General features: G+C 37.9%; 1 protein-coding gene across 1 annotated transcript in view; it reads right to left on the bottom strand.

Annotated features, from left to right (window-relative positions):
- Positions 1-18,666, bottom strand: part of MSRB3 (methionine sulfoxide reductase B3) — a 168,901-nt gene that overhangs the window by 107,105 nt on the left and 43,130 nt on the right. The window contains exons 3-4 of the mRNA XM_032594008.1: positions 12,471-12,579; positions 10,759-10,836 (exon numbers count right to left, since the gene is read on the bottom strand). Of these exons, the coding sequence (XP_032449899.1) occupies positions 10,759-10,836; positions 12,471-12,579 (187 nt within the window). The remainder of the gene's footprint in view (positions 1-10,758; positions 10,837-12,470; positions 12,580-18,666) is intronic.

Raw genomic sequence — 18,666 nt, 5'->3', positions numbered from 1 at the left:
CGGCAGTAATATGTTATTCCTGAAACTGTAATTCTTGTATTAGCTTCTCAATAACTTTTCATTTTTTTTTAGCTCCCTTAGCTTCAGTCTGAATATTTTCTACTTACCTGTTTTTCTGTTCACTAATCCTGCTTTTTTCTCTTGTATTTATATTTCATGTATGGCATTTTTCAGCCCTAAAACTACTTTATACTTTAAAATAGATTCTAGTTCTCCAGTGAAATTCATTTTGTCATCTATTTTTTTTTAAATATGTTCATCAGAGTTATTTTAAAGTCTGTGTCTGATGACTTAAATATCTGGATATCTGGGCCATCTGTAGACCTGTTTCTTTTGTTAGTTTATTTCCCTTAGTCCTTCACTTTGGTATACCTGGTAATTTTTGATGAATGCCAGACACTGTGTATGAAACACTGGATGCTGGATAATGTCACCTTCTTTTATAGATGGTTCATCCTATCTTCTGATAGGTAGCTAGAGTGGGAAGGGGAAAGGGAAGATTACCTTAATCTAATCATGGACTTGAGGCTGGGCTGAAGGTTTTGATATATTTGGTTTTCCCTTGCTTTGCACCCATAATTTGGTGTGCTGAAGCTTGAGAGAGCATATTGCTAAAATTCTAGGAATGTAAGAGTCAGTTGCTAAGTATAGGCATTATTAAAAATAAGTTATATAAATTAACAATTAAATAAATTATATTAAAAGCAAAAGTAATACTCCCAAACTCACCATTTCTAATTTTTTTTTTTTTACTAAATTTAACTGTTATCTGTGTTCTTTACATCTGTTGTAGGTGTATACAGAAAAATTATATAATGAATGGTGTTACTACGCATCTCTTTCCAACTCCACATTCAGTGAGGTCACATTTGTAGCTTGAAATATGGCCCATGGTAGAAGTATCTGCACACAGAAATCAGCAAACACTACAAATCAGAGCTTGACTTACTGTTCTTTTGGTTGTTAAAATCAGTTGTTCTCAAATGGAGGTGATTTTGCACCTCCCCCCCCCCGCCCCTGCCCCATGGGTATTTGATATTATCTGGAGAAATTTTTCTTTGTCAGCTTGTGGGGATGGGGTGGGAGGGCTGGGGAATGAGACTAGTGCTACTGGCATCTAGTGAGTACGGGTCAGGGATGCTGCTACACATCCTACAATGTATAAGGCAGCCCCCTGTAACAAAGAATTATCCAGTCCAAATGTCAATAGTGCTGAGGTTGAAACACCCAGGTCTGCTGGTATCTCTCCTTCTGAATGTCTGGCAATTCCCTGGAAGGAAAGGTGGGCACTTTACCCTAGTTTATTTTATTGTTATTGTTATTTTTCTAGCATTTTGAGTTGACTATTTAGTTCAGTTATTTTTAATCTTTCTTATATTTAATAATAAAAAATATTTGACTACGAACTTCTCTTTTGATACAGCTTTGGGTAGCTGACTCTTATTTTTTTTTGTCACTTTTTGCTCTTTTAATGTTTCCTTGTATAAGGTTCCAGCCATAGACATTTCCATCTCTTCCTTAGTTGGGACAAATATGCCTTTGCAGCTGCAAGCAATTCTATTGTTGAAATAAGCATCCAAAGAAAGTTCTATGAATGATCTACAGAAAACACTTTAGAAAGTGTGGTAGGAGATAACAATTAGGGGAGTCTATCACCAAGTATCTATTTATACTTCCCCCATTCCAGTATCAACTTGAATCATTTAATTCTACAATTATTCTCGACTTAACTGGAATTAAACCATTTATCTCACAAATAGTTGAGTACCAAGGATAAGCAAAGTCCTGTGCCCCTGCACTGGGTGGAGATGTGGATTACAAAAATCCTAAATCATGACCTACTCTCTCAAAAGTTTATAGATTTGTTAGGGAGAGACTTTCAGCTAACTAATGTATTTAAACTCTCAGCTACTCATGTAAGTCACATTATTTGGGGAATTTAGAATCTATACTAAATTTGTTTTTAATTATTCAGCAGGAACTAAAACTATTTTGGGTATGGATCACTAGGTCCAACGATATTATAAAACGTGGTAATGTTGGAATCAAAAGCAAACTATACTGACTTAATTTTGAGAACTTTAGATTTGCCTGCTGTTTATACTTTACCATGCAAATTTGCTTAAAGCTGCACAGTTTTTTTACAAACCTTACTTTTTATACTTGTATCTTTATATCTTTTACAGCATGCTTATGTAATTATTACATTTGCTACAGCAGTGCCATGAGTTAGAAAGGGTTGATACTATTTTCACCATTTTAAGATGAGAAAAATGAGATGGAACACTTAAGTAACCTGCGTATGGTTATACAGCAAGTCCACACGGGAACCTCCACCACCTTCCATCTGGTACTCTGGATGGCTTCTGCACTTGTGTTTGATAATGTGATGGGTTACTTATCCACATAGAAGACACACTGAGGACATGAATCTGAATGAAAATTTATGCAGTCTCCTTGAATCAGTGACCATGTTTTGAAAGAATTATCCATTCACAGGAAGAGGCAGCTTTGTGGATGGCCTTGGAATCACTCGCTAAAACTTGCACATTATTTTTCAGAAGATGTCCTTCCATAGTTTCAAAGTCTGTGAACTGTCATAATAATTACTCATTAATATTCTGGTTCATATTCATGCAAACAAGATAATTTACATGAATCATAGTTAAAACTTTGCCTACTGTTTTTCCCAGTTTAATCTAACTATCCATTCTAATTCATTAAGAAGAATCTAAGCTATTTCTGTCCATATTTGGAAAATGAATGAAAGAACTGGGATTGTGATTTAAGTAATAAAGGGCAAGATTGCTCTGCCCCCACTTTTCTTCTTGCAAAACACAGATACACACACACGCACCCAAACTCACTTCCAGCTATCCAGGGATTTTATGTGTAGGCATTGCTCCAAATCCTTTTTGTGTCAGGAAATGCAGTCATAATTACCTTTGCATATTGTTAAACTCTGAATCATGACTTGCTATAGTTTTCTGGTTTCTCAAATGGAGTTGTTCTTTGTTTTATGTATGCTTTTATGCTACTTACGCTTTTCTTTCTTGTCTTGTCTTTCTTTCTTCCCCCACCCCCACCCCCACCCCCAGCGGTTTAATGAGTCAGACATTAGCAATGTTTTTTTGCTCCCTATCTTTGCCAGTAGCTCCAGGAAGTACATTTCTTTCAATCTAGCTGTGGTCTTGCCCTAAGCTTTCAGATGAAATGTAGATAGAAAAGTTAACTCCCTCTGTTACAGATACTTGTCCTGTAAATCACTGTATGTGGGGACAAGACAGGAAGGGTCAATGGGATGAGAGAAGTCAATTTTACATTCTCTTCAAAATAATATATGAGTTATGTAGATATAACTCCAGTTTAAGCCACTATTCAGAAATCTAGTTCATTTCAGAGCGGTTTCATTGTACTGGAAAGTTTACTTGGATTAAGGATTTAGAATGAGGTGAAGGGCAATTCGAATCTTCTAAATTCAAGTTAAATGCACTTTGTTAAAGGTTAGAAAACATTTGCTGGAATCATGAGCAATTTCTAGCTAGAGTTCATAAAAAGAAAGCTAGAAGTTAAGTTCCTATTACTCTTCCTGGTAGGATTCCATAGTGACCGGAATGGTTTATGAATAAATACTATACGGATAGCATTTTAAAGGGTCGAGAGAATAGGATTTGAATAGACAGTAAGAATGGAAAATGCCCCTCCCTTTTACATCTCCTCCACTCACAACCACAACACACACGTGTGCCCATATGCACACAGGCACACCCGCAGACACAATATTGTAGCAGAAGGGGAAAAGTTTATGTGGAAAATCTCCTTTAATGCTAAGTGAGTAAATTGTGTGTGGCACCGAACTGGAATTTCTTCAGTGAAAGGGCTTATGTTCTTAAAGAGTTGAAAAACTGCTTAAATTTTCTAGTAGCCTAGAATAAAATTGCACAGGAGGCTCATGTGAAATGTAGCATGTGTGAATACTTTGGCAGCAGAGTTCCATTTGAAATGTAGCAACACAGCTGAAGCAGTGACTCATCACACTAATATCTACTGTTAGCAGACAGACCCCCTCTCAGAAGCCTGTACTTTCTCACATTGTAAGGAGCTTCTTAGGCTGTTGTGATAGTAGGATATGTTCCCGAAACTTTGTCAGGCCACTTGACTTTAACATTTGTTGAATATCGGCCATACGCCTTTTCCTGTATTCAGTTCTTACACCTGTTCGGTTTTATTTTGCCCCTTTTCATAGGTGATAAGGCTGAGGTCACACATCTGGGCTAATATTCAGTTGGTGCCACCAGTTGCTTTTAGCCCTTGCCTGTTCTGAATTTTTGGTGAAGGGGCACCTGGGTGGCTCAAGCAGTTAAGCGACTGATTTCGGCTCAGGTCGTGATCTCACAGTTCATGAGTTCAAGCCCCTCATCTGGTCTATGCTGACAGCTCAGAGCCTGGAGCCTGCTTCAGATTCTGTCTCTCTCTCTCTCTCTCTTTCTGCCCCTCCCCTGCTCTCTCTCACCCTCTCTCAAAAATAAACAAACATTAAAAAAATTTTCGAGATAGAAGGAAAAGACATTTAAGATAGCTCATGTCAGGGAGCCCGGGTGGCTCAGTTGGTTAAGCATCAACTCTTGACTTTGGTTCAGGTCATGATGTCACAGTTTCATAAAATTCTCTCTCTCCCTCTGCCCTTCCCCCCCCCCCCCCCCCCCCCCCCCCGCTCCACCTCTGCTAGTGCTCTCTCTCAAAATAAATAAATAACATTAAAAAAAAGAAAAGATAGCTCATGTCAGTTGGCCTCAGCTTCTCAGAAACGTATAGAGAGAATTCAAAAAAAGTGGTGAAAATCTGGAATACAGTTACTTGAGAAAATGTAATGGGGGCGGTCAATGTGAAAATAAAATGACCTTCAAGTTTCAATAACTAGAATCCTGCCCATGAACCCTGCTGCTGTTCTACCTCACAGATGCTGAAAGGCCTGATGGCTTCCTGGACATTACTACATCTTCCTGCCGGGATTCCAAGGGACTTCCCTAAAAACAACCAGTGTGAAGCTGAGTCCTTACTGATGGCCTGCCATGATGGGTCTATCTACCTTTGGTTCAGCCCTCCCTGGATTGGAATGGTCTTCAACTGTCAATTCAACTACTACAACGAAGAGCAGATTTTTCAAGGAACTGAGGTGGGCGCGTGGGTGGGCACACGCACGTGTGTGTGTTCCATTCATTCCATTCATTTCTATTCAGGAAAATAACGAGACTAGAGTGACCAAAATAAATTATTAAAACTTTATCTTCCTTTAATTCTTTACCTTTCTTCTTGCCTAAAAGTTTGAGTGTTACTATTCTAAATCTATTTGTATACTGGTATGTGATCTTCTCAAAGCATTTATCCTCTCTCAGTTTCTTCAACTGTAAAATGTGCTGTTGTGATGAAGATTAAAAAGCTGAATTTACATAAAGCACTTATAACCATGCCTGCCATATTAAGTGCTATGTAAATGTTAGTTCTTGTATTATTTATTATTATTATTATTATTATTATTATTATTATTCATGACCCTGTATAAAATGAGCTGTTTATTCAGTGAGAGGCCTGATAAGTTAATGCATACAGAATAAAAAGTATCCTATATGTTTCTTCCAAGTCTTAAACAAAATTATTAGGAGTTGATTATACATGGATAATGCTGAGGTTTATTAGCTACCAAGGAAAAAAGTTTCCACTGAGGCTGTCATACCTTTATTGCCTTCTCTTTTCACCCCCAGAAATCTATCTTCTACCCTGTTGTGGCTTACTTCCCATTTTCATCACGCTACTGACTTATCTGAAATTTCTCCATAACCCATCTAACAAAGTTTAGACATGAATCTGACCAACAAACAAATACTTAGTGATTATTACATGCTAAGGGCTAGAGATAGAAGTATGAGTAAGGCCTGGCCTTGCTGTGGGAGTTCCCTTACTAGTGGGCAGACAGGCATATAGACAGGTAACTGCAAAACAACATGGGAAGTACATGGATGGAGGTGGACACAAGGTGTCGTGGGAGCAGAGATAAAGGACACCAAAGTTCACCCTGGAAGGCTGAGTCTGGGCTTCCTAGAGGAAGAGATCCCAGGGCTTAAAGGGTTTTAGTAGGAATTTAAACGTCCTCTCTGGTATCTCAGGGCCTTCTTAATTGGTCCCTTCTAACCCTCCAGCCAAATCTCCCACTACTCCCAACATAACTCACCTCCCCACTCCTACTGGACCAGTCTCCTAACTGTTTCCTTGCAAAATCCACTTTTGACCCTATCTCCAATTCTTCTTCTCCATGGCATTCTCTATCAGGCATCCTCCACCTGGAAAAAACGAAACCCTTCTCTGCCTGGTAAAGTGTGGTCTCATCAACTCTGCCACAACTGGTCCAACTTTGATGCAGTCACATAACCCTCCTATTACACATGAACGCATTTCTAACAGACACATCCAGATAGACAGTGGCATTATTTTTCCATATTTTATCATTGTTCATTCTGTTTTTCCTATCACTCCAACAAAACTGTAAGTACCTTAAGGAAAAAATAGTTCATAAATTTATTTTATTTGTTCCACAACACCTGGCAAAGTGTCAGCCAAAGCAAATATAAGTGGTCAAAAATACATTCTGAATTACATTATTTCACCAATGCCTTCTCTGGTTTATCTGATGTGCAATAAATTCATTTTATGAAATTTTAGAAGTTCAAATAACCAGAGGGGAGAACATTCTTACTTCTGTCGGCTAATTTACTAACTGAAACCCAGGAATACTACATGAGAAATAAACTAGGTTGGTAGAGTTTGTGTATGTGAAGAAAATGTGAACCATGGAATAAATTACACATTTGGTTTATACGCAGTCCGTGAATAAGGTTCTTGTACTTGGTAAGCAGTAAGAAAGCAGTATATTGTTGAAAGGGAGCATACTCAGGGTAGAGCACAAGTTTGAAAATGAAAGGAGAATAATTGAATGGCCTTTTTTGTAAGGAAATATTATGTATACAGATATTAGTCAAATGAAAGAAGAGAATTATACGCATGTGAATGCACATGCACATACACTATGAATACTGATAACAGAAATGACAACTGGGAAAACAATCTTTTCACATTGCTAATGCTTGGGCGTTTTCAAATTCAGCACTTCTTTCTTTATTTTACCTTACTTTTTATCTGTTTCCCTCACACTATTATTTCTCATGTTGTTACTTTATTTGGTCTCTTCTGCCCCATCTTCTTCCCTTACTCCCTGCTCCCTAACAATCAAACAAAAACCCCATACACTTTCTCACTCACACACCCCTTTGGTTCCTTGCACCTTGTGTCCAAAGTATGAAACCAACTTGAGATTCAACAAGTTGTCTGTTAGTGATGCCATTAATTCACTAAACTAGTGAGTGGCCTTCAAACTTAGTCATGAAACTCAATAAAAGAATTTTGGGAAAACACATATATTGGGATATATATGTGTGTGTGTGTGTGTATAATCTGGGAAAATATGTATTTGTATATATACATTCTGTGCTTTTTATCAATTTATTGCCTCTCTGTCCTCTAGCCTTCCCTACTCTGCTAAAAGGGAGCTGGGACCTTTAAACATTTTTTTCTTTGTCAGCTAACATGATATTAAACTTTGTCAGCAGAGGGCACAGGACAAAGACCGCGGAAGAGCAAGGTGTGTTCCCCTCCTAGTTTCAGGATGTTTGCTCAGCAGGCTCCTGCAGAGCATGTGGCTTCTCTAGCATCTGGCTTTTGCAGGGCACGTCGCTTCTCTTCTTCTGGGCCCTTGCTGTGTAGGTAGCTTCTCCAAAGCCAGGCTGCTGCAGAGTGAATGGCTCCTGCCGCAGCCGGCCCCTGACAGACTGCTCTCCCAGCACCCGGCCTCTGCCCCACACACCACTCTTCTGGTGACAGGCTCCTACAGCACAAGCAGCCTCTCTGGTGCCAGGTGCTGCCTTCAGGGCCAGGAATCAGCAGCACCTGGCAGCCAGCAGCTTCCCGTGGCGCCCCCCCCACCCCCAACCCAGGTACTTTTGCAGTGGAGTATCTACAGTGAGATACCTCCCTATACACAGCTTTCCCCAGCACTTCAGAGGGCAGATTTCCAGAAAGTCGCACAGTCATGGCACTGCGGTGATTTCTCTATTTTAGGTACAGCCATGCCCTCTCCAATAAGACCCAGATCTCAGCCCCTGGGAGAGGAAAGTGGGGAGCGGGGCACACGGGGAGCTTTTCCCTGGGCTCTATCTCAGCCCTAGTGGTCATGATTCCTTCTTCTATTTGTGAGTTCTGTATTCTCTAGAATTTCTATTTACTCCCTGCCAGCCAATCCCTCATTACCCCAATCCTCTGTTGGAGTAATTCTTTAAATTATACTTTTCCTGTTCAAATTACTGTGTGGTTTACTGACATATACTCCCTTATATATTTTAAAGTAACCGCTAACATTTCTTATCAAAATTTCAATAAGTGAAAAAATAAGTGACTTTTCTGGTGTCTGTAAATAGATTACATGCTTAAAATACATTTTTGTCAAAACCTTAAAAAGCTACGTATTTAGATCATCTAGGAAGTGAAAAAGTCCACCATATAACTTCATTGGCAAAGGTAGTCCTCTCTGTTGTATCAATCAATCAAATCAAACTATCAAAAAAAAGAGTTTCATTTTTAAAATTTAAAGAAATATGTGGATACGTATTCTCAGGGCAACCATCTCACTTAAGGAGACAGGTAGAAAATGAATAGACAGACACCAGATAACAGATGAAGAGAAAGATAAGCAGATAGCAGTCTTACCAAAACTGTCATTTTGCTTGATGCCTTAGAGATGCTATCCCAGGACAATAAATCATAGTAAGATTTGGGATGGGTGAAAGGTATGATATCTTCTGTAAAGCGGGAGAAGGGGATTATGATAAAGGAGATAGGAAGAAAGAGGCAGCTGACCACAGACTCTCTCATGCACATGAGTTTCAGGGACGCATACATACAGAGGCTGAGGACCAGAAAATTGATTCCCTCAAAACTGTCTGTGCCCTGTGGCCCCTGGAAAGTGTTGGTGGACACCTTGCTGTCTCCAGTATGAAGACGGCAGCACTAGACCAATGAATGAATGCATTCTATAATAAAGGCTAAAGCATTCCCCCCACCTTAAATTGACAAGATAAGAGGAAGCATACAATTTAAAAATAGGGTGAGGGAGAAATAGAATAAAAATATTAACCCATATTCCTTAGAAACTTAGAAAAATTAAAGGTTTCCCTACAAGAATGCTAAAGGAAATAGACATAATGTCACATCAAATGTGAAACTCCTTGAATCTCACCAGTACCTATGTTTAAATAAAGGTTTTCAGTATTTGTGACTCAAAATCTCACATGGGTTAAATCCTTCATTTATAGTGGTTCTGTTTCTTATTTAAAACAGTAAGCTCTCCTTAGATCCACTACTCTACCGAATCACATGATACGGAAAGAGATGGGGAATCTTAAACAAAAGGCAAAGGGGATGTGGCCAATTTTTACCATTTGGGATATTAACAAGTTTAACATGGCTCAGCAACTATCTTAAGTGTTATATCAACTATTATGACACAAGCTAAAGGTGTTGAAATATAAAGATGTGTGTTTTCTGAGAGGAAATGGGTGACAATTTGAAGGGCTGGTTTTTTTTAACATGAAGAATAAATACATAAGAATTCAGAACAGATTCTCAACCAACACTAATGTGCAATAAGGTTTATGCAAGTTAAGAAAGGTTTTAAACTTTTTAAAAAAATTTCAAGGAAACTACTGTTTCCTGTTATTTCTGGAAAATCTGTAAATGCAAATGCTTTAAAAGGGAAACATTTATGGAGAGATATTAAGTATGTTTTACATGCTACACGTATCAGATTCTTGTTTGTTCAATTCCCCTAAGAAATTTGTAATTTTGCTTTAAATAAATGACATTTACCCTCAATTAAGCTTTCTGTCTTTTCATTCCCCTAAATCAGCATCCCGGTGGGAAGTACAGGGCTTCTAGGATTTTCTACACCTAGATAAATAAATTTTGGTGAAGATTTTCCTCTCTTGAGTAAGATCCATAATCTCCAGAATACACTGTCTGAATTAACAATTTGGGCGAAAAAGCCTATGCACTGCTTGTTTCATAGGAAACTACAGGGAATCTTTAAAATAAAGATTGTGGATCAGTGCAAAAACTGTCAAAGTCACATTACATAATCTGTTTACATATGTACAACTATCTGTTGGAAGTCCCATGTTACTTTTGATACAGGTACTGCACTTCCTCGCAGAAGTAGGAGTAATCAACTAGGTGGCTATCACTCAATCTGAAGGATGCACACGAAGAACTTTCACCACGGCCCAATCAATAAATTCAGGGCCATCACTTGATAACAGAAAAATCAACAACTATATAAGTGTTTCTATGCCCACCAAAATCTCTTTCATAGCCCTTGTAAGCACCATGGTTAATTGCGATGAACAAGTTAACACTGTGAATTTTAAAGGTCCAAACAGTGCAAAGTCAGCCAGCCCAGCAAGCTGGTAATTTATTATGAAAGTCAGTAATTACTCTTGTGGGGAGAAAACAGAAATAATAGAAATAAGAGAATTTAGTAGTATGAAGATTCTTTTTTTTTTTAGCAGTACTATAAAGATTTTAATGTGAATGAGCAATAACTAGCTTGTTACCATCTGTGAACTGTCCATATCCATAGGTTTTTAACATACTTACTTGAACAATGGAGTTCCACAAACGACACATTTATATATTCCAGGATCTTTGTGATGTGTATATTCTCCTTCGAAGGCACTGATAAACAAATACACAGGGCATTAAAACAATTAAACAAAGTTCGCATTATTTCTTATAGAATGTATTTGCTTAAAATAGATTTCTCTAATAAATCTTTCAAGGGCTTTTTGTCCTAAAATGAGAACAGACCAAACATATGGAAATCTGAACATTACTAATATACTTCAAATCTATATAATAAAATGTGCATATAACTACTCCAAACTAGTGCAAGTTAAATAAAAAAAAAAAAAAACTCAAGCCATCTAGTTATGTAATGCTTAGAAAAAATTTTTGCTATTAAAAAAAAAAACAGCTTGTAGTTCAGATTCGCAGAACAAAACATTACTACACAAGATTTCTGCCTACTCTACAGTGTCCAAGAGTGTATACCCCAAAATGCAGAAGGGTCCAAGACTTCAAGTGGAAGGAGACTTATTTTTTGGTTTGAAAAGGAATATTGCAGCTTTAAGGGAATATTTTTCTAAGTTAACAATCTTAAAGGCTAGGAGGTCATTCCACTAATGCAAATCAGCTGTGCTAGCCCAACAAAAAGTCTATGTGCTCTGCAGCTTGTTTTTATTATCCTTTCACCCTCTTTATGAGGTCCAATTTTTTTATAAACAGAATTTTTAAGAATGACCTAATCTCTAGTTGTTTGTGTGCATTCAATCATTTTGCTCGTCATGTACACAACAGGACGGGCAGAGGTCCTCCTGGGCTGAGACTGAAGCCCACCGTCGGCTCGTTGTGTGGTGAGGGTAGACTCTGTCAGAGATTCAACATTTGGCAAACTCAGTAAACAGTATATACTGTGACAGGAAGAGAGTGTTGCCTATTAACAAGGACCCCATGTGTGGTAAAGAGCTCTTTCAGTTCATGAATGAAAACAAGAAGTTACATCATTAATAAATTTGGATCAGAGGTAAGTCACGGCCTTATGCCAGCCTCCATGGTATAAATTAAACAACAAAATGGTTGGACCTTGGCAAGTTACCTTTGAGCTGGAATCAGCTGAGAGAGACTTTATTCACTAAAAACGTCTTGGAAGTGAACAGACTCTTTTTTCAGGACTTAGGGCGAATTTCCAAGGACCAAAGCCATGTGAGGGCAGTTATTGAAAATTTTTGACATTCCAACCACAAATGAGCCAATAAATACTTTCTCCACATGTGCTTCAAAAAGAAATTGGAGTGGGGTAGAAAGGAACTAAATTATGCTACCTTCTTTTTGCAGCCAAAACGTCTATACTTACAATGGCCACCTTCAAAATTTCAGCGTCCTGGCACAGCGCCATGTCCCTCGTGGTTTTGCTTACTGTGATGTCTTCCCCAAAAATGTACCTAACTCGCTATTACTTCCACACATTTTGTAGTAAACTAAAAACAGGCCCTTAATAAAAGCCTTGTGACTTTACATAAGATAGAGTGTTCATTGAATGGGGGAAAGAATAAATAAAACTTAGTCTTCACCTAAACAGTACCATTTTCAACCTTTTCAAGGATACCAATTTGTAGATGTTAGCAAAGAGGTGTAGCATTCTTTAAATTAAATGGCAAGGAACAGGATTCAAAGGGGGGGGGGGGGGGGGGGGGGGTGAAGAAAACTAGCTCTTACTTAATGTAATGACCTTTTCTCACAGCTCATCTTACCTTTCGGTCCCTTTCTCCTGAGTGACATGGTACTGCAGGGGTGTCAGCCGCTTCCTTAGTTCCTGCTGGGAAAAGACCACCTTACAGTTCTTTTTATCCCTACATGACCCTGGAAAAAGAGAGGACATGGGAGAAGGAGGCTTTTTAGCTTGGATCCCGAATGCTTGCTTTGGCTGGCCGCCACAGCCCAGCTTTAGCAGTCACTGGTCAACCACCAGACCAGCCCCTCACGCACCAAACTTACTTCAATGCAGCTGACTATTTCTCTCTGTTTACAGAGAATCCTTCTCAAGGTTCAGGTGATTCCATGGGAGCACTGACAAGGTGCTAGAGCCAAGGATATCAGCATGTGATGGTAATGACTCACTGAACATTCACAAAGATGGTAGTACATCCTTTACGTCTCCTGAAACCATGACCTTCTTTTTTCAAATAAATTCCAAAAGCATAACTCCATTTATAAGCATTTACACTGTATATATATAAGATGATGGGCATATTCGGTTAAATAATAACTCCCCATTCAAAAACTTTGCAACTCAGTAGAATAGCTGGAAACTGTCATTTAATTTCCATTCTGGGTGATTTAAATACCATCCTATTTTTTTTTTTTAACTCTGAAGATGCATTTTTTCCCGTGACTAGGAATCGCTGTTCTCTGTGATTGTCAGATACTGCACTAGGTTCTGTGGAGCCCTTAAAAATGAATGTCTTTTAAAGATTGTATCTTACCAGGTTAAGCAGGCAGCAAGAAAATTTTAATAGACTCCAGAAGGCATTGACACTAATGTAGATTCAATAAGTTCCAAAGAAAAGGTGAGAAAAATAGGGAGGGGGGAAAGACAAAGAGAAGAAGAAAAGTGAATGTGATTTTACTTACAGACCTACATCTTCTGTTTGCAAAGTGTATCTAGGAAGACTTCACTGAGTATATTTGAATGGTGAAATGATTTTAATGTGATTTTAATAACAATGGCATCTTTTATTTCAACCTATACAGACTGCAGTAAAATGTTCAGACAACACCTGTTTATACGTAGTATTTTATTTTACCTACACAAATGAATTGGAAAAGAAATATAACTCTGAGACAGGGCAACCCTTACTCACTGCAGTCAAATTGCTTTTTTTTTTTTCCTTTTGTCATCCATCACAGTGGGAAAAAGGCTTGCAGTTGGCCCCATGTGCAAAAATCTCTTACCACGTTTTGAAGTTACTGAAAGCTTGCTTCGTTCCCTGAATACTAAACTCAACTTCTGTGAAATAAAAAAGAATTCTGATTTAGAATAGAAACGTTTTCTACTTCTTTTACTTGTCAGTCCCCCAATGTCATAGTATGTGAGATCACTGAAATTAAACCAGGACAAAACTGACTAACCAGTTACCCTGATTGTGAGATTGAAGAAGCATATCAGCTTCCAGGATCAGGGCCACCAAGATAGAGTGGTTGATTCTCTATGAGAAAATACAGAGGCGGGAAGAGAGCTAAGCAGAGCCAAAGAGAAAGTCGCACCTTGGAGCAGGCCTGTGGGTTGTCAAACAGCGCCTCTCCTGACCTTCCACAGAGCACGCTGGCCCTGCTCTGGCCTGGAAAGATCCACAGGAACAGCTGGCATATCACTAATGGTGTGCTGGTCTCTCATCTCAGTGGAACCCATATTATACTAGGCTTTATCCAAACACCTACTCCTTACACTTGTAATATTTCCAAGGGGTAGATGAGAAGTGTTTGTCCTGTCAGAACAAGCCTCTCCAGAGCCTGAGTGCTGAGCTGCTCTTTGTTACGTATCAGTTGACTGGGATAGCTGAGTTTCTGCTCCGTTCACTCTAGACTTCTTAAAAATTATTATTTTTTTTTTTTTGTATTTCTTTATCAGTTGGAAGGGTTGTACCTTTGTGGATTTTGTTAGGCTAACTGCATGTCTAACGTGACAAAATCTACTGCTTAAAAGTATTCCGTCCAGTGGCATGGTAATTAAAATCTATACAACTAGAATTAAACAATGCTGTCCAAAATATTTTTGTTAATATATGTTCATTCATACAAAAAGACCAATTGTGTTCCCAAAGTTGAGAGAACTAAGCTACCCATCTGTATGTCATTTAGTACAAGAGAAGCAAACTGCAGGTTTAAATTACATGGTATTGGATTGCAATTTCCTAACATTGGATGCTTTTCTGCTTTTTTACCTTGAGTCATTTACTAAGGAGTGTTCATAAAAAGTAGCTTAAAGCACAGATGCTTGCAAATCGTTTAGGCAAAGATGTTTCTCTCTTTTTCATTCTCCCTCTCTCAAAAAAATCTCCCTTTTCTGAAGAAAGAATAAAATTGTTGGTCAGTATTGACGAACCATGTCAAGCATTTGTACAGAGAGAAAAGGTAAAATTGAAAACATCTGATTGAAGTAAATAATACAAACATAAAAGCTTTAGTCGTGAATGAAGGGTATTGAGGAGACCTTATTTCATAGATTAGAAATTACTTTTGATCTAAACATTCTTAAAAACAGATTGTTTTCCACTATGAACCATCTCATTAACTGTGCTACAGAGACCTCGTTTTAATGGCAAGCTCTGAAAGGGTGCTGCTGTACTCTTTTGTCAGACCCCATCTGATTTGGGAGGGGGATAAAGATTTCATTCCAGCTTTCTTTGTTTGTCTTTCAAGAACCACTAAAGCAGCATTCACACAAATTTTGTAGGAATGTGCCCTATGTCATAGCCTACAAATTATTTGGTTTTGGTGCACTTAAAGGTCATCTTCCAAATTAGCAAAATTTTCCTATATCCTGGCTTTTCAACCTTAAATATAAATATTGTTTCCTAACTGTAAGTGAGGTGTTTTTGTTTTTTTTTTTTTTCTTTAAGAAATGCTAGTGCTTATTTAAAGTTGTCAAACTTTGTACGTTTTCATTCTTTGGTCATACCACGTGCTCAAAATAATTAGGCTTTTAAAGTGTACCTAATAGCAAAAAGAAGGATATGTAGACTAGAACAGCTATTGTGATTTTATATTAAACAACCCGGTGAGCAGTTAGTCAGATTTTAATCAATTTCTTGCCACATAGTTTAATAATACACTTCCTGGACAATTGAAAGCTCTACCATTACATTAGCTCTTCCAGCATCATAACTGAAAACTGACATGTATAAACACAGAAAGGCTTCTCTTTTGTCTCTGATCTCCCTTCTCCCTCTCAGACTCACTTCCCTGAAGTCATATGGTGCCACTGTTAATTTTGAAGAAATTATTTCATTTTGAAATTCTACAATAATTCATTGGATGGTTTCCCTTTACTATCTTCACTTAGGAACTGTAATTTTCTTATTACACAGGGTAATTTAACATTAGTATTATATGACATCTGTTCAATGACCTCTAAATTGGCTTAGAAGTATGTTATGGAAAGATTTTTCCTTTATTTAAATATTTAATAGAGTACTTTGAAGGCACAAGTGAGGCTGTGTGTATATATATATAACTGCAACACAAAGTATATTTGAGAGGGTGACACTGCCACTTTGGTATCTAATCACCACACCATTCCCTACAGAGCAACTTTGGTATAGATAAAGATCCATCTTGAATGCCCTTCAAGGGTATTTATTTACTGAAAGACGCCCAAATTCTCTTTTATATTAACGCTTGTTCCATTGAGGCTTGCTGCCTCAGAGCCAGTATTATCTTGAAGCTCCAATGGAAAGCTCTTGCTCTAAGTAGAAACAGACTTTCAGCAGAACTCATGTTCTGGCTCTGCCTGCTTCCCACTCATGTGACCTTAGGCAAGTCGGTCTCTTAGCCATGTACTGACACCCTCACAGGCCTGCTGTAAGGATCACGGCAATTATCGCTTAGCAAACACTGTCCGAGTAAATGCAAGATCACATTATCATTCTGAATACAGTAAATTCTGAAGTCAAAAATGTATTCTGAAAGGTAGCCAGGTCAAGTATTTCCGCGTGCTGCAGTATCTTATTCGTAATTATTTTTCTATAATAATTCCCTTAGGACAGTATTTTTCTCACAAATTGTCTTTAAGAATGATTAAAATAAGAATTAAAAGAAAACTAAAATTTGAGTATTTACTATGTGCCAGGCACATTTCTAAGCATTTTTACATAACCACATTTAATCTTCTCAATAATTCTAAAATATAGATATCATGCTCATTCTGCAGATACGAAAACTGAGGCTCAGAGAGGTTGTAACATAACTTAATAGGGACAAACAGTAAATAAAATTATCAACTCAAACCAGGGCTCTCTGACTGCAAAGCCCATAGTCAATATTCTGTGAGGAAAAATTATGCTACAACGTTCTTCTTTCTTCTTAAATTATGCAATAACTTTTAGCTCCAAAACTACCACTAACAAGATAATAAAGGAGAAAAGTAATAACTCAGTACATCCAGAAAAATACCTTTGTCTGCTAGCCAATGTCTGTTTTCCCTGTGTTCATTCCTTCAACATAGGGTCAGTGACAAGGTTCAAATGGGATTCTCACAAAGTCTATAAAACGTTGAAAGGCTTTTTAACTTCCTGTTAAGAAGTAAATCAGATCTGTTACCTAAGTCTTAGAACACTTTTAAGTCATAAATCTTACGTTCAGTGTGAAAAATCAAAACAAAACAAGACCTAAAGATCCCATAACTTTAATTTTGGTTCTAGGATCAGAAAAAAAAAAAAATGAAACTATTAAATATTTCCCCAAGATGATAAATAAATAAAAGATGACAAGAGCATCTTGTTTTGCTTTGACCTTACCGGGTTTAAACAGTAAAATTCATGTTAAAATAGCTTGCTACTATATTTCAAAGTAGTATACTCTGATTTTCATTACAACGTTCAATTTTCTGTTGGTTATGAGTCTGTCATATTGGAAAGCTGAAAACTATCCGGATATGATAGTGTTAGAAATTTCTAAATTAAGTGGGCATTTATAAAAGCCAAATCTGGCCCATTTTTAGAAGAGAATGCAGAATGTATTCCATGAACCACTTTTTCATATTTGTTTGTCTGTTTTGCATTCCAATAACCAATAAAGGAAATGTCAAGCACAGGGAAGAAAAGCTTCCATGCTAGCAGAAGCATACCCAGTTCTGGTTTTTCTCTCCAAGTGGACCTACACAAGAAGAACATTCCCAGGATTAACATGCAGTCATGACACTTTTGCTACAACTGTGGCTTCCATGAAACTAGGGCGGCAGAGCTTACTTACAGGGACACTGATCCAGCGTTTTTTTTCTTACTATTTTTTCAAAGTCATCAAAAGTGTTGACTGTTAACACAGTGCCAGGTACTGTGCTAAGTAAAATATATTCAATCATTCCTTCAGTAACTATTAAGCACCTACTATATGCTGGCATTATTCTAAATACTTAGAATATACCAGTGAACAAAATAAAGATCCTGTTCTCATGGAGCTCCCACGAAAGCAGCAGGGGTAGGGGAAGATAAAGAAAAACACAATGAAAACAAGTGAGTAAACTGGATAGCCTCTTAGAAGGTGGTTAAGTACACAGGAAGGAAAAAAGCTAAACTGAGCACAGCAAAGACTGGGAATGCTAGAAGTTAAGGGCTATAACCTTAAGTATAGTGGTCAAAGTTGGCCTCACTGAGAAGATGATATTTGAGCAAAGTTCTGAAGGAAGGGAGGAAGTTGGTTGTACAGACATCAGAGGGAAGGGCCATCTGAATACATGCAGGACAGGCCCAATGCAAAAGATGGATATGCTAAATTAATGCTCTAGCGGTAGAGACAACATACATGGTAAAACCTGAATGTGAATGGAGCAGAAACCAACAATTTAAACATGCGAAGTAAATGTTTTTAAAACCAGGAGATTTACAATTAACGTATCAGGCCAGGCGTTGTCTGGCATCACTTCTTACTCCCAAGAGAAAAATGTTAGTGAACGTCCTTTTTAGCAAAGTACTATCCTCAAAATAGCTCTCAGAGAGTATCTGTCTGGCTGAACTTTGAACCCAGCATCGGACTGCAGCCTCTGCTAATTTGCTCTGTGTAATTAATGTCATCCCTTTCAGACTACAGATTGTCATTCCAACCTGGAGTCATGTGTAAGAGGATACTCAGATGTTTTTCAGTGATAAATTTTTGATGGACCCAGACAGCAAAATCCTATGGCCAAACAATGATGCTTTTACCCTCCTGGAACACCCCAGTCACTCTCCCCTT

The sequence above is a fragment of the Lynx canadensis genome, chromosome B4 (genome assembly GCF_007474595.2).
Source record: "Lynx canadensis isolate LIC74 chromosome B4, mLynCan4.pri.v2, whole genome shotgun sequence".
Lineage (NCBI taxonomy): Eukaryota > Metazoa > Chordata > Mammalia > Carnivora > Felidae > Lynx > Lynx canadensis.
Note: the sequence above shows the minus strand (reverse complement) of the source record. Positions and strands in the feature narration are given on the sequence as shown.